We start from the raw sequence: 26146 nt of genomic DNA on the forward strand, positions 1-26146 counted from the left end.
GCCCGTGAGCAGTCGGCTGCGCCGTCGCCGCCGCCCTGGACCATCAGCCCCCACCTATCCACCCGGGTTGGGCGACGCCCCAGGGGATTGCTCAGCGGCTGGCTGTTGGACCCCGCGACTCGGCTATGGGCGATTCCCCACCGGCGCCTGCTGGTGAGGCGTCCTCTGACCTCACGTTCCTACGGGTGCCTTCCTGGGCGCACCGCTCCCGGTGCCGCAGTCGCCGCCTACGCTGCCCCAGCCTACTCGCGAGGAGGCCGACTGCACGTTACGAGCCCGAGTCCGGCAGCTGGATACGGGATTTAGACCGTTAATCTATTGCGGCCCATAGTTTTCCGGTCTGGGGGGGGATGAAGAGTTTATCGCCGGCCACTAGAGGGCAGCGTCACTGCTGTCACTGTTCGGATATGCCGTGCTCTGACCCGGTAGTGCCGAGCGGCCATTTTAGTTCAAACATTGTTCATTCACTCCGCCTCGAGTTGAGACGTTCATCCACTCATTCATGTAAGATTGTTTCCACTATTGTTTGGTGTGTCTATACTCTGTGTCGTGGTATATTTTTGTATTGGTCATGACATGCATGGATGTAGTACTTTGTCAGCTTATCTTGCTGCATTGCTCTGTTTCAGGGTGTCGTCATCCTTGTCATTAAACTACCGAAACTGACATTGAGGAGTGTGTTTCTTCAAGCATTAATGACGCCTATGTCGAGAAACATAATATAAATAATTATTATCTTAACATTGCACTTTACAAAGTAAGGAGACCAACGAGAGACAGTTAAAAGAGTAATTTAATATCAGTTAAGCAGTGTTTTTGCCCGCTCTATTGGACCCGCCTGTAACCACATGCTATAGTGATGTCATGGGTCAAAGTAAGAGGATAAACCAGTTATTAAGTAGTTCATAACCTGGGCCCAAATACAATTGAACTTGAAGTATTAATTTCTATTAGAAACAATATTTTTTTTATTATAATATATAATAATATTATATTATGAATATATTTCAAATCCGGCGATAAGGGGCCACAAGTAGTTTCATTTTAAAGGATCACAAGCCAAAAAGCTCTAAACCACTGCTTAGTCATTGCAGCAGAGATATCCTGATTTTAGTCCCTAATATGGATCAAGTTAAAAAAAAAAAACAGTATACTATGCGTCCCATAATGCGTCTCAATCTGATTGTTAGCAAATATTCACGGCTTTCAAATAGCTTTTCTTTATTTCTAAGGTTCATAAAAGCCTCCCCAAAGCATCAAAACCTTTTAGAAACAGTGTTACAGGCTCAGTATACTCCATGGCAAGTCAAGTACCCTTAACTGGTCAAATAGTTGGGGATCCCCTTTAAGACAAATAAAAATGTGTTCATGAAAACTCACCTACTTCCAAATGCCAAACCATTTTCAAGCTCATGATTACCCACAACAGAATGACTGACTGTGGTTAAATACAATCACCTTTAATCAAGATTTACATCCGATAAATATGGAATGTCATCAATCAGTAACTTACATCTTACACAAGGCGACAAAAGAGAAACAAAGTGTACAAAAGCATCCAGAGAGTTGAGATGCTAGTTGCGAGCATTCAGAAGGCCATGACAACACCATGCAGCAGAGAGACAGAGGAGAGAGGGACAGAGCAATGTAGGTTGGGTTAGTACACTTTTTTTGGGGGGGGGGGGGGGGTCCAAAGAGAGGCTGCGTCATGGCGACACTAACAGCACTTACATCAGTCAAAAATACCAAGGCAAGTAGGTGGCAATACAATACATCGGATCCCATCTTGGATCTCTACAAGACTGAAGCTGAAACAATTCGTAATAGAAGAACACTACTGTATATATACACGTTTCATAGGGGAAAAAAAAGATCCAATATTCATACAGTCTATCAAATATGTCTGTAACATTTTGGCTGGTCAGCTGGTATTATTGTAAACAGTGAAAGAGATTCACCATCGATTGACATGAGTGTGTTCCGGCTGTAAACACGGTACGTAGTGGTTCTGCAGTGCATCGTTTAACAGGATTAAGACAACAAATATCAGTGACAGTAATCAGGCACAGGTTCAGCACTCACAAAGTTCTACAGATCTTCACAATATATAAAAACCAACACTGTTCTAAAACCAACACGAGAGAGCGTTTTTTGTTCAAGCTACAGAGATGCAACTGGGCTTTTGACCTTCTTTGACCTCCTCCAAGCTGTCACATCGGAAATATTTAGCTTTTGTTGTATGCCGCACATTTAACATGCCCACATCACATCACGTTGTAGATACAGTACTTTTTGAGGTTAACCAAGCCTTATTTATTTGCCCTTGCATTACTGTTTACTCCTGTGGTGCAGAAGGAGGACTATCTTCCAAAGATTCCTCTTTTTTATCAGCGGTCTCCTCTTTCTCAGCCTCCGCAGCGGGAGGTGGCGCCTCCTCGGTTTTTTCCTTCTGCTTTGCCACCTCTTCTTCTTCTTTCTTTTCAGCCTCCTCAACCTGACTGACTTTTTCTTCTTCTTTGTTCTCCTGTTGTGGCTCTTCGGTATCAGTCGTGGCCTGCAGAGGCTGCTCTTCTTCGTTTTCCTGCTTGAGCACCGTCTGCTGTTTCAGTTGGATTTCTCCGTCTTGTTGCTGAAGAGGGGTCTCCTCCTCCAGTTTCACCTCATCCATTGGCTTTGCAGGATCAGCAGAATCCCCCTGTTCGACCCCATCGTGGTCTTCCTCCACCCTCTTGGCTTTGGAGAGGATCTCGTGCAGCTCGGGCGACATGAAGTAAGGCCTATCTGACGAGCCGTCGTTTCTCTCCAGGTCCTCACCTTTTTCCGTTTACGGGGATGTGTATTTCATGTTTTTTTTTATTGGGTTAATGGAAAATTAAAGAGAAAGGGAAACATGAAATAAAAGGGAGTGTATAAAAAATAAAGTAAAAGGAATGGGAGGAATGAGACAAAGAGAATAAGAGTCAGAAACATGGCAGGAAGGAGAAACAAGCATTTTAGCTCGAGGAAGCTAAAGCTATTAGTGCTTGGAATAAGGAAGAAAAGAGGAGATCTGACTGAATGCAAATGTACTCACAGAAGCAGAGGAACAGTGTGTCCACACACATGGCGTACACGCTGAAGAAGCCATGGGCGATGAGGTAGGATCCCACTATCAACGTCTAGGGGAAGGAAATCACAAATATCAATAACAAATCAAGACTTCTGCTGTGGCATTCATTCTGCCAGGCTACCTCAAAAGATTATTATACTGAGTTTAAGAACGTTTTGAATATTTTCTCTTGCCTGCCATATATTATAATTTTGTGAAAAATCTTGTACTGTCCAAGAAACTGTCAAAACACCAATGTTACTCAGTTCACATTATTTAGAAAAAGGACAAGGGTCAAATACTGTCATTGGAGAAGCTGTAACCAGCATACATTTGGCCTAAAAGCACACTCAAATCACTTTGATTTCTTCCTTAACATAGTGACATCACTATGTAACACTCGCGCTTCTATTGGCTAGCGCACACATTGTAGGTGATAGGCTACGGGGCTGGACATTTCTGGTTGACCAATCACAACAGAGCCGGTCAGCTAACCAATCAGAGCAGACTGGGCTCTGGTTTCAGACAGAGGGTGAAAAGAGGTGCTGCAGCACAGGCAGTATGAGATAAAAATAAAGAGCTTTTTGAACATAAAAACATGGAGACATGTCACAGTAGAGGCACAAAATACTAATACTAATTTAAATTGCATCTGATGTGATATTAAAAAGGTCTCAAATGGACCCTTAGCAGCTATTTGTACATGTATATGATATATCTGTGTTTCTGCAATGAGGTATCTCTGCATCTATAGTGTGTATCTGTTTCTATGAAAGAGAAATCCTGCATATTTAACTGTCTCTCACCATTATTGGCACCCAGTAGTAGTTGAGAGATGGAGCAGCCTCCTCTACGGCTTTGATTCTCCCGGAGAAGAAGAAGAAAGAGAAGATGCCTGCACAGAGAAACAAAAGTAAATTAATGGGTTTCAACAAGAAATCCTAACAGATCTCTCTCCAGGGTACACACTTTAGTTCTAAAAATAAAAAGCTCTCCTACCAACGATTCCAACGATGAGGAGCTTCCCAAGGAACAGCAGGAAGTCAGTCACTTTATCTAAAACAGCCACCCTGTGAGGAAACAGATCAGCAGAGAATATAAGAGAATATCCCATGAAACAATGATAGGTAAAGCTTAAATATGAATTAGTGTAATGCATATATCATTTAACATTGTGGATATAAATGAAATGAAATCCCACCTGACGATGTTCCTCATGAGCAGGAAAAAGGCATTCTTAGCAGAAGGGCAGAAACCTTTTCCATAGATGGCAATCTGAAAAAAAAAAAAATGTTTTACCATTTTAAACCGGGACCAGATCCAACATCTCTGACACAGCAGTATCTGACAGCGATGACTCACCATGATGTAGGCATTCCTGTTAAGGAACTTGATACATTTCTCCAGACACCAGAAGCAGCACTTCATGCAGCTCAGCAGGAATTTAGCACACTTGTTCTGAGCACCTGAGGGATGTGATAAAACATGTTACGTTTCATTCTATACATTTAAAAGAATTAAATGCATTATTCTGACCTTTACACATGCATCAATCCAAAACCAGAATCCAACCACTCTAACGACATCATCGTAAATGCATATTAATACAGTCACTGATAAGTACAACATAAAGAAGAAGACACGCAATCAACACAGTAGGGGGGTCCCGCAGTAAGGGGTCTCTTGACTACCATAAAATCGTTGACAAATCATGTGTTTTTTTTGTTGTCATTGATCACACTCTGTCTAAGCTTTAAGTATCCATAGAGCGAAAGCAAAATAACACAGTGCATCGCTGAGATACATGTGACTATAGCTTAGCTGTTGTTTCAGAACAATGGACAACACTGTTTGTTGTGTGTGCATTGTGTGTGTGTAGGTGTGGTGCTGTCCGTAGTACTGAAACGGAGCGTAGGAGAAGGAACACGCTTTCTCTTTTTAGTCTGCTTGATTTCTGTGGATGTAAATAGAAATCCCCACCCCCCTATTTGAGCAATCTTTAGACAGAAGGAAAACTACAGGGGAGCGAAGGCACAGAGGGAGAAAGAGAGAGGAATGCATCACGATTTATGGGGAGAAATCCGACATTCAACACCCTCTTATAGAAAAAGGGAAAGATCCTTTGAGTTCCAATCATTTTTTCCAGCAGATGTGAAGATTCTACTGTGAGATTGGAGGTGGAATTAAGCTCCTTACGGGCAGGCTACATTCAACACGTAACACATGTGAACCATTAGCTGAGTGGCTGCCTTCTGCAACACAATGTCTCCTCTATAATCATTGAACATGGCTGCACCAGGCATGAAAGCGGCGTGAGAGTGGTTAGTGCTGTTGCAAACATTTAAAAAAGGCAGTCTTATATATTTGTTGGTGTGAGAGCCTTTTGAAACAGAAATTACAGTCTCTGTTTTTTAATGAATCTACTGATGTATATAATAGCAGGCTAATCGGGTTAACCCCTACGACACTAATGAAGTTAGTCAGTGGTTCAATTGTCTGACCTTTCAACTTGTGATCCAGGTACTCCAGAAGGACCCTGATGGCCTGAACAAAGGAGAGGATCAGAGAGCCAAAAGCCAGAGAGCCAGTGTGGTATCTGGAGGGGAAGTGGAAACAGAAGCCAAGCATGAGCATAACATCATCACTGATAGTTGTAATGAAACCGAATATTCACAGGTGGACAGATTGCACAACAATACAATATAATTGAGTCTCTAACCGGAGAGCCCGTCCAAGCGAGGCGAAGATGGGGAAGGCGGGAATATCGTTGGGTTTCTTGAAGGCCCAGTAATAGGAGGCGAAGGCCCCTGACAGAGTGACTTGGCCCAGGGCCGTCACGAAGTTGGCGCACCAGAAGAAGAGGAAAAGGTTGTAGAACTGGAACAGGATGAGGTATTTGTGGTAGAGGGTCTCTCCACCATAGAAGGCAAACAGACACTCGGCATCAGGACACTGAGATGAAACGTTGGAGATGTTGAACGTCTGGAGAAAAAGGGAAGAGGGAAACCACAGTATTATTCAAGTGAATTTAAAATAAAATCTATGATGAAACTGGTAAACAACGAGATAAGCAAAGGTGTCAAATATAGACAGAGTATTTCTTTTTCTGACACACATCTTCAGTCAGTTAACGTCATGAGGCAGTGACATTTGAAAGTGTACCTTGGGGTCGCAGGTGTCTCGTGAGTACTCGCACTCTGAGTTGTTGAACACTTTGTACACCTGATCATTAGAGGTGGACAAAAAGCTGGTAGAGTGGTCAAGGAGATAACAGCATGTCAACAAAGGGAGGATGTCTCTGAAAAGGTCACATCAAAAGACATCTGCAGCCCTTTATATATTTATGGGAAAATGTCACTAACAAGTGATGAAGTAGGAAAGCATAGAAGGTTTCAGAACTTGGAAGTAATAGTGATTTCCTACAAACTATGACACCATTTTGTAAAGTAGTAAATGTGTTGGATTGAATGTTTAACTGTTGGATTACTTGGATAATACACATACAATTGTTGTTTATTTTTCCCTTTTCTTTAGTTATTCCTTAGCATTTATAATAATGCAAAATATATTAAATATATATAGGAATATAGAAAAGTATAGAGTTGGAATTTGTGCAAATAAAGGTGGAAACAAATATTGTGACATGTTTTTGCTTTGACTATGTTTTCTCCATATCTGGACAAAAGAAAGGATACACAGCAGTGATAGCCCAGTAGGCGATCACCACAGAGAGCAGGGCAAAGGTCAGGATGGGGTAGAACAGCGATGAAATGACCTGCCCAACAGCTCTGAAAAAGAAAACGTTATGTCAACAAGATTAGGTAATACCTTTTTGCCCAAGCATTGTCAAGTTTAAGTGTAAAATCAAAGGACCTTTCTGAATGCTAAGGTCTCTCTTCAAATGTTGTTAAGCTAAAGGTATTAGCAAACAGTTGCCTGTACACATCCAGCAGACATGCAGCAACCTAAGCAGTTTTCCTGGATTCGTGTTTCTGGCCATCTGGAGCATTGGAGTACAACATTCAAACTTGTTTTGTCTTTGTTTGGTCTCCAGAAATTGCTAATGGAAATGTTTTGCATCTAAATGCTCCCCAGAGATGTTTGTTGCTGAACAGGAACACTATACACGCTGCTCAAAAACTACTGCAGTGGCAATGAGGAAAGCTGAAAGAAGCTCAAATACCCTTAGAGTGAGCAACTTCTTTCACATTTTACGTAGTAATATAAAGCTCAACTATTATGCTATATTTGAACAATATATTATAGGGCCATATCTATACAAAACATGTCTGAAGTGTTTTGCTCAAAATACCAACCAAAATACCCTTCTATTTCAGCCCTGTAACTAAAGTGCTGATTCTGGGTCCGTAGCTTTACATTTAACGAGCTGCTGCTGGCCACGCCCCTTTGGAGCTGCTGCTGGCCACGCCCCTTTGGAGCAACCGCATGCAAGCAGTGAGCTCTGTGAAGAGAAGGCTGTCTACCAGCAGAAACTCAACTAAACGCTGCCGTGATTAAACGCCATATTATGTTCCAAACCACATCAAGCATTATTTCTGAAACATTATGGAGCTCTTTCTCTCTCGTGGGTTTACCACAAGGTGAGTACCCTTTATATCCGTCTTCTTTACACAGACTCTCTCCAGCACAGCGTTAGCTCTGAGTGTTAGCGATGCTTGCTAATGTAAACACAGACCATATTACTTCCAAAACACGTCAGGCATTGTTTATGATACAGCAACATTTCTGATAGGGGACGATAGGCTGTGGCGGAATGTTGCCAGGAGTTTAACGTAAAGCCAGCCCACATTTTAGTTATGTCGTCATGACCGCAGCAAAAAGTGAACATGGAGATGCCATTCATGGCCTTGACTGACCTGCTAGCCTCTTTGATGAGGGCGATGGCAATCATAAGTCTCGTCCTGAGGAATATGAGTAGCAGGATGATGAAGAACTCTACAATAGCCAGGATGATCACTGTAACAGATTAACAAAGCATTTGATTAACAGGATTCATGGATACCTTACACAGCAATGTATTTAAGACGGCAAGTGTGTGTGTGTGTGTGTGTGTGTGTGTGTGTGTGTGTGTGTGTGTGTATACGTACTGAAGGCCAGCCAGGTCTGTTTGATCTGCAGGTACACAGAGAAGTCTGTCTGCAGGCCCAGATCGCGGATAGTGATATTAGAGCCCGGCTCTCCCTTCAGACTCGCAAACTCCATGTAACAGTGGAAAATCCCTAAAAAAAGAGTTCAAATATTCAGATTTCCTTTGTCATTGAAGCAGATCACTTTATTATCTCAAGAGGCTGAGGACCAGAGGTTGCGCTAGACTTTTTCGCTGCCCATCATTGCATTTTGACGGACAGGATCGTACAATTTCCGAATATATATATTATCACCCGTCGGTCTGTACACAACTCTGACGGACGGACGGGGGCACACACTCGCTCGTGAACTGTTAGCGCCGTGCTATGCATGCCCACTGCACCTCGCGGGAGCGCGCACAGCGTAAAGCAAATACTCACAGACATTTCAATGATCTGTACGGCAAATGTAGGTTTGGAAACGATATCATATACTTTTGATCGGGCATGCATAACACGGCATAATACCGGAGCCCCTCTACGGGGAAACTTTGGCGCTGTTCTGATCCGTCAAAATGACGGAAGGCTCATCCGTCATTGTTATAAAAAAAAACGTCATAGACGGAAAATATTCGGTTAACTCTGCTGAGGACTTACCATATCCGATGACGAGAATAACCAAAACAATCATGACCCAGATCATGATGCCAGCCAAGAATCGCAGCAGGACGATGAAAACCAAGCTGACTAGCATGGCAATCACAAGACCGCTAGAGAGGGAGGACACATTAGAACTTGTAGAATATCAACAGAGAACAGATTTTTTGAATTTGACAGTTGCAGTCAAGTCACATTTTTGGCTTCAAAATGATAAGTTAGCTGTTGATTTTGAATACTGATGCTTTTATATATCAAGTACAAACATTTTACAGCCATGATAACTGCATCCATATTTTGAGTAAACAAAATAAATATTGGTGTTTTGTTTGCTTATATTTTGCCTTTGGTTTTTACTCCTGATGTTCTAGAATCTAGATGACACGGTTTGTTACTGTAGAGTTAAACAAAAGTAGACTTACAGCAATATCCAGTGCCAAGACTGAGTGTAGTCCTCAAAGATTCTCATGGCTACCTGGCGAGCTTCAACAACCATATTTGACTTCCTGGAAAACAAAAAAAGAGAAAAGAAAAATAAGGAAATTAAATAAAAACAAACCACATTGTAGACATCTGTTAGGAATGGAGGCATAAACATGACAACCTTTAGCCAAAAGGGGCCCTATTTTGCTCATTTTCAGGGAGTGTGTGGGAGAGAAACTCCCTCTGGAGGAAACGTTATGATTTGAGCATTTTCAGACCATTTACATGCACAAAAACCTATACAACACACTACAGGTAAGGAAAACCTTAAAATGCATCATAGGGGAGACCATAACTCAACATGTCAGCACTTCTGTTAACTATGTGTAATTATTAAACTATTGTGTAAAAATAAATATAAAGCTCAAGCTATTCCTTCAACCTTTATTATCTGTACGCTGCATATTGTTATTGGATCACGATATAAAGTAGTAAAAGCAAAAGCTGATGCTTTTTATTTCATAGTAAACCTTTATTTGAAACCTGTTCATTTTTTTTGCAGAGGCAGTTATTCATTTGTTTGCGTCGTCATGCCACATTACAAATGAAGATGAAAACCGCAGTATGACAAATAATTAGACATGTCTTTCTCCAGCTGCTGTCAGCAAGAACACAACATAACAGATGGTGACACACAGCTTGATAATTAACAAGCGCTATTCCCACTGCTTTCTGCTTTGCAACCTCCCCCATTGGGAGAAATGCTGATAGAAAACTCTGGCATAAACCCTCCATGGTGCATAAATATCTATGATCAGCATGCAGAACGGTGTATGTTGCATTTTAAGTAGCCTATCCAATCACAGCAGTGAGATTTGATAGGGATGTGCTGTCAGCTGACACAGCATAGCAGATTGTGAGTCAGGAGAGTCAAACATTCGCATTTATCTACCTAGCAGCATTTTTCCTTGAGCTAAGAAGGAAGAAGTTTTACTTATTTTTTTACCTATAAAGGGTTTCTTATATTATTTTAAACTGTCAAAGAAATGTTATGAGCATATAGTCCACATTGAGTTCAGAGAGCACAAATGATATCTTTAAACGGCAAATTTAGACTGAAACAACTCCCAACAACCCTGAGGGATGACATTTACAACTATAGAATGCTCAGAATTGTCTTTAAACTAATTATTAAAAAAAATGACTGTCCATTGCATTTGAGTGACACCGTTCTGATCACACAGCACACATGTTTCCAGCATTTGTTAATCATGTCAGGGTTGTGATATTTTGAAGTTATAACATGATTGTCATGTGATGTCATGTTTATCCAACATTTCTGTAATTGTGCAACACCGAGAGACTGATTTATGTACTCTAACACAACTTGTGTGTTGCCATACAGTGAAAAGGACTCACTTTGACGCCTCCAGCACATCCGTGGCGTTGATGTTGGTGCCCTCTCCAGCATCCAAAGAGGTCTCGTTGCCCACCACCACCACCCCGCCTTTCATCGTTCCCAAAGCAGGAAGGCAGCGCCGCGTGACTGTGGGGGGGAGCAGATGATGATTCGTTTAAGTATATAGTATAGTATTCGTTTTATTTGTCCCCGAGGGGAAAATGGGTTGCAGCACATCACAAAGGCATTTAAAAAAGATAAGACAATACATCACTGACAACAACATAGACACAGATTAAAACAAACAGACATAAGAAAACCAGATATCGGCAGACATGACAAGGGGCCTATAGGCCCTCATTTGCGAAATAGGGGGGACAGGGCCAGACCAGCTGGGTAAACAGTGCGTCCTAGCCATCATTTATTCAGGAGTTTGATGGCTTGTGGGACGAAAGACAGCCTAGATCTGTTCTTTTTTAAATAAGGGGCACGATATCTCCGCCCGGATGGCAACAGTTCAAAGTAAGAGGCAAGAGGGTGCCTCAGGTCACTCACAATATTGTGTGCCAATTTTAAAACTCTGTCCTTGTATAAGCATTCTGTAAGGGAAACTTCTGTGTAGCAGCAAATTGCAATGCAGTGGGAGTCACCGACTCAGGAAAGAGACACGGGAAGAGCAGGAGCTTTGATGTCAAACACTGATGGTTTATTTGGAGCTTCGGCCGGAGAATTCACATCACAAGTCACTGCAGCCACGATCTGACTGCACGGTAGAGTTGCCACGTCAATTCTAAAGAACTCTACCTCAGACCCGTGTATTTAGCTAGTTCCGAGAGCATCATCAACATGCTGCATAACAAGATAGAATGATAACACCTCTATCAGCTGACGCCAACAGGCAGGAACAGGGAGACAGAACACTGAGAGCACAGCAGCCATGGTTACGAGGTGCGTGTGCTCAGTCAGGACAGTTTGAACTGATAAACTGGGTCAAAGTTATGGGCCTTGGAAAATATTCCCCAACACATTCTATATTAGCAAATAAGATTCCTGTCAATTTACTGGACAATGTTATGGCACTCCTGACTGACTTTTTCTGTGCCTCAGTGTCGTTGCCGAACCAGCATATAATGCCGAAGGAGAGCACACTTTCGATAAAAGCATGATAAAACATCTTCACCATTCTGTTGCCAACATTAAAAGACAAGCATTTACATAAAAAAAACATTCTTTGTTGAGACTTAGCTTTTATTTTCTCAGACCAAACATCCCATCTGAGCTTGTGGTCAAGCACGACACCAAGATACTTGTACTCAGTGACATTGAATGGGCTCGCTATTTAAAAGAGTAGGGTTGGGCGATTGTGCTATTCTAAAATCAATTTCCATCTCCTTTGTTTTTGAGGTGTTTAGAAGCAGGTTTGACTTCTCACACCAGTTAATAAAGAAGTCAAGGACAGGCCCATGCTCCTCTTCCTCATCAAAGAGGAGGCTGACCAGGGCCGTATCATCGGCATACTTAATAAAGTGCCTATTGGGAAAAGTGCTGATGCAGGAGTTGGTGTATACAATAAATAAAAGAGAGGATAAGACACATCCCTGGGGTGAGCCTATCCAGGTAGTTATTGTGTCAGAAAGTGCCATGCCTATTTTTACCTGCTGAGTTCTATAGCTGAGGAAGTCAACGATCCAGGAGATCAGACCAGGTTCAAGTGAGAATTCTTCAGTTAAAATATTTGCTAAAATACTTGGCTTAATGGTGTTAAAAGCTGATGAGAAGTCGGCAAATAGAATCTTTACATGGGCTTTTGGCGTCTCGAGGTGAGTGTGCAGAAGATGCAAGAGGGTTGTGATAGCATCTCCCACCCCTCTAGAGGCCTGATAAGCAAACTGCATGGGATCTAAGAGGTGCTGCATTTGTGAGATTAAAATGTTGCCTCTTAACTAAACGCTCAAAACATTTCATTACCAGTGAGGTGAGTGCTATAGGCCGAAAGTCATTGGGCTCACTGGCCCTGGGGATTTTAGGCACTGGAATAATTGTGGATGTTTTCCAAAGAGAATTTAAGATATGGATATATTTGTTACAAAATACCAACACACAGCAGCTTGTAGTGTGGGCGGAAATAAGGTTTAGAAGGTGAAGACAACAAGCGTCTCACTTACAGGCTTTACTGGGCATCAGCATGGCCGGACACAAGCCTTCCCTTAGGATCTCAGGAGGACTCTGAAACATGGAAAACACCCGTCATTTTTAAAGGTCCCCTGCTCTTCTCTTTTTCATCAATATACTATTGTTCTCAGTTACAGAGAAAACATGTCTCTGAAGTGTTGGCCTCAAAATACCAAACAGATCGTGCATTGTAGCATCCCACAATCCCCTCTGTTTTAGCCCTGTTTCAAAAGTGCTGATTCTCTGTCTGTTACTTTAGATGAAAATAAGGAGCCCCTCCCCTCTGAGAGACATTTGGTTAAAGAAACCACAATAGGCGCATTCACATTGCGGTACTTTTCCCACAAAGGTTCATGTGAACTTAGTTCATGTGAACTCTTTTATCGCGTTCACACCAAAAAGAGCCGGTACTAAAATTAGTTCATGTGAACCTTTTTACCCCCTCGAATGTGGGCTCTCTTGTGAGAAAAGAGCTATATTTCTGATTGGCTGGGCGGATTGCAAACCACGCCCCGTAAAACTCCCAAAAAGTTTTGTGAAGCCGCCATTTTATTATCCTCGCATTAGCATTATTAGCATTATTAGCATTAGCCCAGCGCAGAAACGCAGAGAGACTAACTTATGGCAACACAAAATAAAACATGGGAGCGGTGGAGATGAGGAGGTGTCGGCGTTCTGGCGATTTACTCGGAAGGCTTCAGTAGAAGCTGCTGGGAGTCCCAGCAGCTTCTACTGTAGCCAGTCCCTAACTCCGGGGACTTCCGGCCGGGGACTTTGGGTGGCAGTATACGCCGTGAAGTGGTTTGCGGCCTGCCAGTAAGCCCAAAGCAGAAGAAGAACAAGTGACGTCAGCGGCTTCATTTGCCTAATCCTCCCCCAGGGACTTTTTCCAGTGTGAACGCGATCTGTACTTAGTTCATGAGAACTAAAGAGTTCTCATGAACTAAGTTCACATGAACCTTTGTGGGAAAAGTACCGCAGTGTGAAAGCGCCTAATGGTGCTCTAGGAGGAGGTTCAGGTGATAAGGTGGGGGGGTTACCTTGGTTGGTGATTGGCTAATGGTTACACAAGCCAGCAGAACATTATGACATCATAAAGTGGCCAAAATCTGATCAGCTCATTTTTCAGACAGGTTTTTATGGATCAGGACAAAAAGAGAGAGAATCTTTTTTCCTGAAACTTTCAGAATCTCTTTCCACAGAGGGGACACATGTTTATGTAGAAAATGCAGGAAAAAGTGTATTTTGCATAATAGGTGAAAGTATTTCACTGTATTACATCAAGCATGTATGAACTGTGACTGATCAAATTGTTTCAATACTTACCAATTTGCCAAAGTCCACTCCATCCTTACAGTACTTCTTGTAGTATTCATGGTCTTCTTTGTTGCCTACCTTGGCTTTCACCAACGTCATGTGGCGGTCAGGACAGGTTTCCACACATAACTGGACACAAATAGACACAACATACAATTATGACAATTAGCGTGGTTGTTAGAAAGCTGAAAAACATTGCATGGAATATAAATGATGATTATCTGACCTGCGTGGTGGGACACTGGAACTCCAGCAGCACCAGAGGGCTGGCACACTTCAGGATGTTAAAGTAAAACAGAAGAGGCTTCTTCCTGTTGTGTAAGAACAGTAAAACCAAACCATTATTAGGCCTGTATCATAAATAAATATCCCGAAAGACACAACATAGTCTGCATGTGAAGGGGCACGTATACTGTAACATCATATTCATATTGTCAGGCGACTCACTCCAGAGGAGTTCCAGCTTGCCCACAGAACTGCCCCCGGCTGTCCGTGGGATAGATCACTTTCCTGGGGTCGCCCTGAGACCAGGCTGCACAGAGAATCATTGAAAACATTTAGAACAAAAGAGGACGTTAGAGAAAGAGACAATTATTATCTAAAATCTTAAGTTATACATACTGCACTTGCGTATTACTAGATATGAATGAACCCTATGAATGCCAAAAGTATGGAGAGGGTCTGAAAAGCAGGATTTTTTTGCAAAACTTCTTGCTTGTCTTTCACATTATTTTTCAACTTTCTGCCACTCATTGAACGCAACATGTGTGACAAATGCTTTCATTAAGAAATCAAAGCTTAGGTAATAGTATTATTTCATCAAAAATAATTCTATTGGATCTAGTAAAAAATGTCTAACATCTGAGTTTGTCTTTCCGCAAGTGAGAATACATGAATGACTCAGCTGTGACTAAGAGTCATTTGACAGAAAGACAGGCTGTTACACAAAGAAGAGTTATAGGCATATCCTACATGTCATTTATTTTGAAATTCATCATGAAATACATCTGAATGAAATGTTTAAATATTTTATAGAATAACGTATCTTGCCATCACCAGGAAGGTGTCTTAGTTTTTGTTTGTATATATAATCAATTGATCAGTGATCACCACATATACTAGGTAAAGAAAACATTGTTACAATCATGGCTTTAATAGATTTTCAGAATTGAATTTATACACCTCACTGATTAAGGCAAGATAGCCAAACATGATTACTAAATAAACCATGTTCCTAAAGAAATTGAAATAAATAATGTGTGCAATATTAAAAGCAGGTTTCCTTGAAAAATGTGTCCCTAACCCTAAACACGTTCATCTCCAAGCAATGAAACAGAACATATTGTTATAAAGTATAACTTACCAACAATACCGACAGCAAAGTACCCCAACAAGGCCAGCCAACACGATGAAGAGAATACAGCAGAGGATATCTGTGCAGGCCCCTGAGAGAGGAGAGGGAGGAGAGGAGAGAGGAGACGGAAGAGGGAGGAGGGGAGAGGAGAGGAGAGAGATGAATCGGAGACGAGGAGAGGAGAGGAGAGAGAGGAGAATGGAGGCACGAGGAGGCAGAACGAGAGGAGAGGAGAGGACGAGGAGAGGAGGATGCGAGAGGAGAGGAGAGGAGAGGAGAGGAGAGGGAGGGAGGAGAGGAGAGAGAGGAGGAGAGGAGAGGAGAGGAGAGGAGAGGAGAGGAGAGGAGAGGAGATAGGAGAGGAGAAGGAGGAGAGGAGAGAGGAGGAGAGGAGAGGAGGAGACGAGAGGAGATGAGAGGAGAGGAGAGGAGGAGAAGAGAGGAGAGGAGAGGAGAGGAGAGGAGAGGAGAGGAGAGGAGGAGAAGAAGAAGAAGAAGGAGAGGAGAGGAGAGGAGAGGAGATAGCCAAACATGATTAGGAGAGGAGAGGAGAGGAGGAGAAGAAGAAGAGAAGAGAGGAGAGGAGAGGAGAGGAGAGGAGAGGAGAGGAGAGGAGAGGAGAGGAGAGGAGAGGAGAGGAGAGGAGGAGAGGCGAGGAGAGGAGAGGAGAGGAGAGGAGAGGAGAGGAGAGGAGAGGAGAGGAGAGGAGAGGAGAGGAGAGGAGAAGAGAGGAGAGGAGAGGAGAGGAGAGGAGAGGAGAGGAGATGATTGTTACTTGTGTATTGTAAAACATAAAGTAAATAATGACCAGCTTATGAAAGAGACGTCTCACCTGTTGTGGATCGGTCCTTTGAAGTTTGGGTCAAACTTCCTGGACTCCCCTGTGGACACAAGAGACGACAGGCTTGTTAGTTTATCATTCTATGACTTCACTTTCAGTCTGATTAAAGTCAAAACACTTGCATGAAGAAGACTAATAATCCAAGCGTCTGGTTTCACCTCTGGGACCACAAACCACTTTGAATTGTAACGTCTCAATGTAGATCTAAATCAAAACTCCCAAACCAAAAACTGCTGTTAAAAAATGTTGGGTCATTAATTGAAATAAGTTATAATACAACGGCAATTTCACTTTCAGACAATATTGAAATCCCTTGGCTGTTGATACTGACATCGGGTGTATCAATCCATCATGATATGATTCCACTGAATGGTAATAATAATATGAAATAGTAGTCAAGCCATTGCTAGTAAGTCCTTGTTGGCCAGTATACTCCCTTTACTAAACATGAATATTGTATTAAAGTAAGCATACTTTGACTGAATCTTTATGGCTAAATCATATGAATCTGCAGCTGTAATGTTTAGTCTTATAAATAGCCTTGTGGCTTTCAGTTTTATATTTAGTAAAGCTCTATGGCTAATTTGTATACCACCAATCTGTGCAAAGCATTGTTTACTGACACAGATCACACACTTAAAAACACAATTTCTTCCAATACCCAATTTGAAATGATTGATAGGTCTACTCAATAGGTACATGTGATGTATGGACTTTGTGAACGACAGATACACACAAGTACGAGACATATGTGAAAGCCTGTGCTTTGACAGAGACAGGACATTCTCCCAAACAAAAGGATTCTTCTGCCCGACTGCCATGCCTAGCAACCCACAAAATGTCTTCCCCGGTGATGTTGAGATCCCCATGGACACCAGCAGCCGCCATGGAAACACCTCAGACACTTCAGGGAGGAGGGGGGAGAAACATAAACCAAGCCCAGTCTGCCTCCAGTGAGGTCACCATGAGCTAACACAGCGTTCAACAATATAAAACCAACGTGCTCGTCACTCATTTTCTGAAGAAATATGTTTTACACAGGAAATCAGCCAGAGGAGCTCAGTGGACACAATGTTTTCAACTGATAACCAGATTGTGAGATATAACACATCCTGTCACAGAACTGTACGCGTGTGCTGTAAACTAAATGATCATTCACATGATGGAGCTAACTGTCATTTCTTCATTAAGCGCACAAAGTGGGAGTAAGAGGCGAGGGTAGCTACTTGTTGCCACTCCGTAGTGCTTACATACTCTGCTACATCACACACACACACACACACACACACACACACTCTTCCCACACATCACAGAGACGAAACTGGCATTAATACCACTACAAAGGCTCCACAGACCTTAGTCATTTAGGTAAAGTGTGTCTTAAACCATTAGAATGAAGGATCTAAACAAGAGCCATTCGTCAATGCAGTCTGACGAGCATGAATGATTTTCTAAAAGACATTCAAAGCATATAAGCCACCCGTTCATCATCCGGCTGACGGTCACAGTACCTTTTCCATCGTATTTTCTCATTTTCTCGTTATTTCTGTCTAGATTTCTCGCAGTGTCGTGCTGTTTGGCAGTTCTTTCTTTATGTCGTCTTCCTGTATGAGGGTTTTGTCCTCTAAACTCTAACTTGTCACTTCCTACTTTCTGCGTTTTCTAAGCAATGCCGTCACCACGTGCTCCCTCTTTCTCTCGGCTAGCTCATCAGGTCATGTGAACCTGATGTTGCCAACATTGCTACACATCTGACTGAAATCAAAACAGTATTTTACTATGGCAAAATAAGTTATTTTAGGCTTTAACTCAATCAACTGACTCAATGTGAATAACTGTGTTCACCGTTTCCTTCTGTTTAACAGTTTGCAACAGCAAGCGGAGCAGCTGCACTCATCTTGCAGGAGTTATGGACCGTGAAATATCATGCTCATCACACAGTCTGTGTTCTCAGCTTCCTCTTTCTTCTTTAAGCTGTGTTTCCCAGCTGCCACCACATCCCCCAATAAGTGTCGCATATTTAAATGTTACATCACTAACTTTGTAAACAATGGACAAAGATTTCTTGAAATGGTTTCTTGCATTGTTAACACAATGATGTGGGTACGATTATGATGCATTGTGTGTATCTGAGGCTAGATCAGAGATAAGGGCATCCTACGTGTTATTTGCTGGCACATGACTCTGCCCACTTACTCTGCCATGTGACAACAGCATGCCATAGGATGAAATATTACTGAGTATTGACCACATTCAAGTGGCTGTTACAAACACAGTGCCATGTGTCTGCCCAAACACCCTGAACTTACTAAAGCCGTATTCAAGCCCAACAGATACAGGTTTTTTAGGCTCATATAAACATTTAGAGCGTCTTCAACGTTTTAACCTGAAAAAGAAACGAATCAGGGGCCCTCTATTTACTACATATGTATAAAATTGAGTTGCAGATTAAGCTGGGCCTACAATAATGTGTCGGGTGGCCAAAGAGACATTTAGGAACATACATTTGTACAATGCATATAATGCTAAGCTATTCAAATAATGACTTGTAGCTGAGGCTTACAAGTTGTACGTTATGAAGGGGTGACGCACAGTGATTTAGCATGGGTTAAATAGCTCACATGGTTACAAGAGTATTCATGGGTAACAGTTAGACTATCATCCCATTGCGCTAAAAAGCGACTTACAAGCTCTCAATACTGTGGACAACACCCTGAGGAGCGAGGGGTGAAGTGTCTTGCCCAAGGACACAGCGACATGCTGACTGCAGTGGGTGTCACGTTGGGATTGAACCAGAACCACTGATCTGAAGATGAGTGCACTAATCCACCGAACCACAGCCGCCCCATATGTTGCATTTGTGTTACTAAAATGGGAATTTTCCAACATCTTGATACCATTTTTTTTTTATATTCACAACCTGAATTAACTGTAGTAAAACAAAAGAATATAAAGTTCTGACATTCTGAGAGAATGTTTGTTAGCAAGGAGAAGTCACCAAAACACTTTCGGTTTCATATGGATTATACAAACAAAAAATAACATTTAAATAGTGACTTTTAAAGATGCTGGTAGGTGGATTCTGTTTCATTAAAGGTCCCTATTATACTGTTTTTCATCAATATATTATAGGTCTCAGTTATATACAACACATGTCTCTGAAGTGTTTGCCTTGAAATACCAAACAGATCATGCATTGGAGCATCCCATAATCCCCTATTGGGGCTATTGGTGATTGGCTAATGGGTACACAAGTCAAAACATCGTTATGACTTCATAAAGTGGCCAAAATCTGATCAGCTCCTTTTCAGACAGGTTTTTATAGAAATGGATCAGGACTAAAAGAGAGAGAATCTTTTTTCCTGAAACTTTCAGAATCTCTTTACACAGAGGGGACACATGCTGATGTAGAAAAGAGGATTTTGAATAATAGGTGACCTGTAAGACAGTGGTCACCAATCGCGAGTGTGGTGCGGGTAGATCGCGGGCCGTTAAAAAAAAAAGTAACAAAAGAAAGAAAAATAAAATAAAAATAATAATGTTTGAAAAATACGTTTTTAGATTCACCACCCCGTTAGCAGGTGCCACTTGATTGACGTATATTTGAGACACCTCAATAATATAATACATTAACCGTGCTTTACATGTACCTCATCATGACACATGAGAGGAGCATCCCCCCGGACCCCCCTAGAGGAGGTGAGGTCCGCCCCCCGCTCATACAAAATAGCACTTTACCCCTGCCTAATGCCTATATGCCGTGAGCTGATTATGGAGCCTTCATTGTAACAGTAATTCAGATGCAATTAGCCTATATAAAAGGCCTCAAATTGGAAGCACTGTCTGGGCCGTCTTTTTCACTCAATTCTGCAATAGGTAGATCTCGCCTTTCACCTAGGCCGAGGTCGGTGATCTTGGGCTTAAAAAGGTTGGTGACCACTGCTTTAAGACATAGGAGGCTACCTGGTATAAGCTGTTTCCAACTAGTAATGGACAATCTGTTTTCTTTCTTTACTACATTGCCTGTGTACATCTTATAAGCTAGAATGAAAGATACCAATATGTATGTGTTGACCAGACAAAAGCTGTATGTTGTCTTTCAAAAACAGGCCAAAAATACTGCCTTTTCTTTTTCAATGAATGAGATATTATTGTTATGACAAAAGGTGTACATTTGCACTAGAGTAGCGAGTGACATAAAATAACAGGGACTGTGGAGGTGTTAAGTGCTGTGTGTACAGTATTTATATAAAAGTTGAAAGGGATTCCTGCTGCCATCACTTTGTCTGAATACATTTGCTTTTTCTCTTCACTTTAGAGGATAAACATTGAAAGCGAATTTTCCATTGACCTTTGATTTGCAGAAGCGTCTGTTAAAGTGAGACAGACAGCTCCATTAGAGCAGGAGGAACAGGCGTCTCTTTGCCTGCTTTGTGCCATAAAACAATCTCTGATTGTGCGAAAAGCATTCCGGCGCATTTCTCTGGTAAAAGCCTACCAAATGTCCCGGAAATACACCGATTGTTTATAGTTTTCTAATGTCAGTCTCAGTAGTTTTAGCCACCTCAAAAAGAGAGGCCCTGATGATGGAAACCCACAGAGCCTGCCAGCCCATGTTAGTCTGCATCCTGGTCCATGTGGATATTCAATATCTGACAAACCTTACTTAACCAAACCGCAAAGGTCTTACATTTCCCCAAAACAAAAATATATAACTTTCCTCTCACCTGTAGTGCTGTGTATCGACCTATTGTGTGTGGCACATGAGATTCTCTCCAAAATAATGCAGGCTCGATGGCACTCAGCTTGTGATGCTCAAAAGATCAATCTAAAAAAATTGAACAGCAATGTCACTTTCCATAAATCATGAGCCAAGATATTCTACAGACCTTGTTGTTAGCATTTCTTGGAGGAACTATTTTCTTTCCAGCAAATACCACCAACAATCATATCACCATGCAGAAAGTGTGCATCTACCCATGGACAACGGGCTCTCCTGATAATTAACGTTAAAGCTGAGCTGAGGCGTACATCTCATCAGGATTGGTGATAAGTGACATTGCTGTTGAGTCTTTAATGTGTGTAAGCCAAGTGCCAGCCAGTTCCAAATCTCTATCACTCTGCAACTCACACTACAACTGTTTAAATAGCACTACACGTTAGAGGAAATATATGTTTTTTTGATATATATTCCGTCCCTTTAACACTATTTACGTAAAATATTTATAATATGTTAAGTTAAAAAAGTGATTGCTAAAAAAAAGTGAAGTAATTTGGTATCGGCTTCTGTAGACAATATGATTTTCAAGTCACGATTTTGTGCTGTGTGTGCGTTTAAAGGAAGTGATGCTGTCATTACTAATGTGATTCACTAATGGGCCCGGAGGGGTTATCAGATGATCTATCCCCTCCCCGGCTACCTTAATGGGTATGTGGCCACTGAGGGTGTGTGTGTGTGTGTGTGTGTGTGTGTGTGTGTGTGTGTGTGTGTGTGTGTGTGTGTGTGTGTGTGTGTGTGTGTGTCATTATGAGAACATTCGATCTCCTTTGCTCTGATTCCTGACACTTCTATCTTTCTATTTAGAGCGTGTAGATAAGATGTATAATATATGGGACTCACATAAATGACTGTATGTTCTCCTGCTATCAGCTGTTGGAGCTTCAGCACTGACTTTGACATCTACTATAATTTGACCTACAGTACATACTTATAAAAAGAAATGAGGAAACACATTTAAGTCTCTGTTTGTAGGTATGCTTGTAACTGGTATCCACTGTCTCAGATCACTGACTCTGTACCCCTCACAGAAACTGATTACATCAAACAGCAACGGTGGGTCTTACTTTTTAAACTAAATGTGAAGGGATAATTGTAAAACATAAATGTGTGTCTGCATGGGCTCAGTCATGTGTGTGTGGCAATGCATCTGAGAGTTTGCCAGCTTAATATTGACTGGAAGCCTCTTGAGTGTCTGCTGAGCCAGGCGAGGCTGAACACAGTCGAGGCCTTGCAGGCTGCAGCATGCCTGTATGCACACATCAGCCTAGACAGAAGGGAAATGAAGTATCAACAGTAGTAGACAAACGTCACAAAGATCCCACTCTGAAAATAAAAACGGTTTGAATGTGTTCTGTGTTGTGTTTGAATCGTATACACTTGTATCCCCGGTGTAAAAGGGCTGCGTTTTTTTACCTTTCACCCCTCATGGGGGAGAAAAAAGAGTTGACGTGGTGAAAAGGAAAGCAACAAGGAAATGCTCCACAGTGGGAGCTCCATGGATTGACTGGAGAGGATGTGCGCGCTTAGCATTTTGGATGTGGACTGTTGGGAGTATCTTGCATTGTGAAAGAAGGAATACTTTAACCACCACACAGCATTGGTGTCATCTTCCCAATCAAATTACAGTGTGGAGGCTGTGGTTTGCATTTGAGCTATGGCTACCCTCCTATACTGACAAGGGGTATTAAAGCAAAGAAGACACTGGTTGGGAGAACTTCATGACTCAACAGTTCATAAGAGATGCTAAGTTGAGAAAATGCCTGGGTGACACATAATAGTGGGCAATGAGTCATGTCTTTGGCTGGTATAGAGGATGCATTTTCCATAATATGTGCATGCGAACAAATGAGTGTGAAAAAAATCTTTAAACATATGTGGGTGTGTTTTTACATGTGTGCAATAATCTGTGTCTATCTATAGAAATGAACATGAATCTATAAAACAGCAAAAAAAACAAAAATGGCCTGTTTTGTTTATGTGTTATTGTTTAAACCCATAGGTGTGCAGTTGTGGTTTCACTGGAAGCAGTATCTGGTTTGGAGTGCCGGGTGGAAAAATATAACATCCCATTAACGGCATGTTTCTTTCATTCATAATGTATTGTGAAATGAAATATTAAAGGCTAAAGATAAGAACTCTTGTGAAAAATAACCCGATTTAGGATGACTCCAGATCTGCATGAGGTCCACACCCATCCATCCCTTGCAGTCATTGTTTCCATTTCTTCGTCGGTTTAGAGAAAATCAAAGATCGGTTAGAAAGCAGTTACAAAAACGTTTTCTTACCGTATTTAGGGTCCGGGTTTTTTTCCTCAGTCTCCATTCTCATACACTTCTCGGCTCCTCGGTGCTGATTAGACGTTTGACAGGACAGTTACCATAGAAATGTCGAGGAAAAAAACATCAATAACAGTAGAAGACCGCTACACAGAGACCATCCCAAACCAAACTGAAGCACACGGCGCATTCCCGGGTAACGGGAGGAGAGGCAGCCAATCAGAAAGCAGTGCCTTCTGACTGACAGCTGCTTCAACTAATCAGCGCGCACCTGAGTGGAACAAAATCCGTTGGTTTGCCGTTACTTAGTGGAATGTGTGGAGAGTGTAGATTAATGTTTAGTAGGACGTGTTTTTTTTATTGACATTCTTGTTTCGTTTTTAGTGTGTAAGAGAAAAAACACCCAATAAATAAAAGACCACAGCAGTCCTGAAAAGGATTATAGGACTATTACATTTACTAAGCTTGCTTCATGCCTGAATTATTTTTACCTTATCTCTACTCCACTGTAGCCTATTTACTTTTGGCCTTTTTAGTTTCAGTTGCTGTGCCACTTAAGGTTTTCCAATATAACCATGATGTTTCATTGTATAGACTACTCAGTAGTATTCAAAGTGGTCAAAATAGTTCCTGCAATAAACTTTAAAATGTTGTTCACAAGTAAACATTCTAATAATTCTGCATCACCAGTACTATTTGTGTGATAGCCTATTTAGCTGATAATTCAGTAGAGAAACTTAAATGTCTGTTTTTTAAAGGACCTTTTATAATTTGGTAGTGTATACATTTACTTACCAGTAGGCTATGTATAGGAGTATATCTTCCAGAGCAGCACTCCGAGGAAACACTACTTTTTCTATATAACTCAAGAAATGCTTATCAATAACTACTTACATAAGATAAATTAATAGAAGAAAACAGTTACCATCATGTGAAAACACTTTTATGAGAAGTTAAACTGGTCATAGCAGATAAATGACCGACACTCGGCTCTTGTAGACAAACTACAGCAAATCTGTGATGTAGTCTACAAAGATAATAATAATAATAATAATAATAATAATAATAATAATAATAATAATAATACATCAGACTTGTATAATGCTTTTCAGGAAACTCAAAGACGCTTTGACAGAGAATTAAAAAAAAAATACGAAAAAATACAAAAACAGATAAACAAAACAGAAAATGGGGGGGGGGGGGGTCAGTGGTTGAATGCAGTGTTGAACAGGTGGGTTTTGAGTGATGTTTTGAATGCTGTGAGGGAGGAAGAATCTCTGATGGATTGGGGTAGTGAGTTCCAGAGGGTGGGAAGAAGAAGGCTCTGCCGCCCCAGGACTTGAGATACAACAACAAATACAGTCTCCAACATAACTACAACCATAAAAAAAGAAATTATCACATGTTTTATTCATTTGAAGGTGACAGGTGACTGGTCTGGCCACAAAAGTGTCATGTGTATGTGTGCCGGTAAAGTAATGAATAATTGAAAAGGTACAACGTATTATCATGGGCCCTTAAGAAAATCACCATGAGTATACACAGTATTAAATAACAAACAAATAAATACATTTGCCCAAAGTTCCTTTTCATTGTTATTTCATGTTAAAAGCCCACTTGATTTAGATATAGGCTGGGGATTTAACCACTAACCTTCCCATTGCTAACAAGCAGCTTGACATACTGTAATTAATACATTGACTGTTCCAATGGAAAACTGCTGAACTTTCATTAAAATATGTTTTAAAAGCTATAAATGACTAAAAGCCAAATACAGAGATGTGTCTTACTTGTCGAGTGTACCACAATGCTGCGTTGATGTGGAATCACTTGTTCACGATATAGAAGCTGTTGAAAAAGAAACACGAAAAATATCAGAAATTTCAAAAATAACATGAATGGCAAACAAACTAAATTCCAATTGAAATAGGTGTGTCCTACTCGTCCATTGAGCATTATAATCAGGGCTGCACATAACTGGTGCGCAGGTGCGCATGCGCACCTCCGCCAAAAAAAGAGCACCGGGTCATTTGAAACAAAGCGCATTTGCGTACCAACATTGAGAGGGAGAGAGAGAAGAGAAAAGAGAAAATAGAGGAGATAGGAGAGATGAGAGAGAGAGAGAAGAGAGAAGAGAAAGAGAGAAAGATATTTGCGAGTTGCATATGAACCATGATATGAACTCAGGGCCGGCCCGTAGCTCTGGCTAGATGTTCGCCTAGGGCGCCAGATCTGTGGAGGTGCTGCGCTGGCAGTTCTGGGAGGGAAAAAAACATTTTGACCGTTGGGGCTCATCCTAATTTTCGGCCTTGATGTAACAATATTCACAATTAAGTAAATGTAACACCCTTTTCACCCCGGTTCCACCTTTCATTTGCCACGATGGGCGCTGATGAAAATGGGGGATGTTGGCTTATCTGGCGCCCGCAGCTCACAGACAAAATGCGAGTGAGCGAGGGAGAGAGGGAGGGTGGTACCAGCGCTGTTGTTATTAGAATCTGGTGCCGTGCTAGCTGCTCTAACGGAGATAAGAAGAAGATGTTTCTACAATAATGTGGAGGGAGAGTCCTCTCCAGTCAGACTGAGAGGCTGGTAAGTTAACTACAGCTCAGTGAGGTAAAGGACTCTTAGTCTAAGTGCAAACGGGTTGGTCGCAATTTATGTAAACACATATTTCCAAGGCACTCCTTTATAATTATTGGGATAAACAGGTTTTAAATCATTCCAATGTATACTTTAGGACAGTAACCAA

The 26146-nt window shown here is 41.5% G+C and overlaps 1 protein-coding gene across 1 annotated transcript; it reads right to left on the bottom strand.

The window, feature by feature from the left end:
- Window positions 1-775: 775 nt before the first annotated feature.
- On the bottom strand, window positions 776-23556 carry slc44a2 (solute carrier family 44 member 2). The gene is given in 23 exon segments (XM_034202419.1): window positions 776-2814; window positions 3074-3158; window positions 3895-3983; window positions 4088-4158; window positions 4290-4363; window positions 4451-4554; window positions 5590-5684; window positions 5808-6070; window positions 6251-6335; window positions 6784-6876; window positions 7966-8065; window positions 8197-8328; window positions 8833-8945; window positions 9255-9338; window positions 10675-10801; window positions 12820-12880; window positions 14153-14272; window positions 14370-14454; window positions 14591-14675; window positions 15507-15543; window positions 15545-15588; window positions 16331-16378; window positions 23404-23556. Coding segments are annotated over 23 exon segments (2517 nt in total). The 5' UTR covers window positions 23447-23556; the 3' UTR covers window positions 776-2335.
- Between the last annotated feature and the right edge of the window lie 2590 nt (window positions 23557-26146).

The sequence above is a fragment of the Gymnodraco acuticeps genome, unplaced genomic scaffold (genome assembly GCF_902827175.1).
Source record: "Gymnodraco acuticeps unplaced genomic scaffold, fGymAcu1.1, whole genome shotgun sequence".
In the NCBI taxonomy this organism is placed as follows: Eukaryota; Metazoa; Chordata; class Actinopteri; order Perciformes; family Bathydraconidae; genus Gymnodraco; species Gymnodraco acuticeps.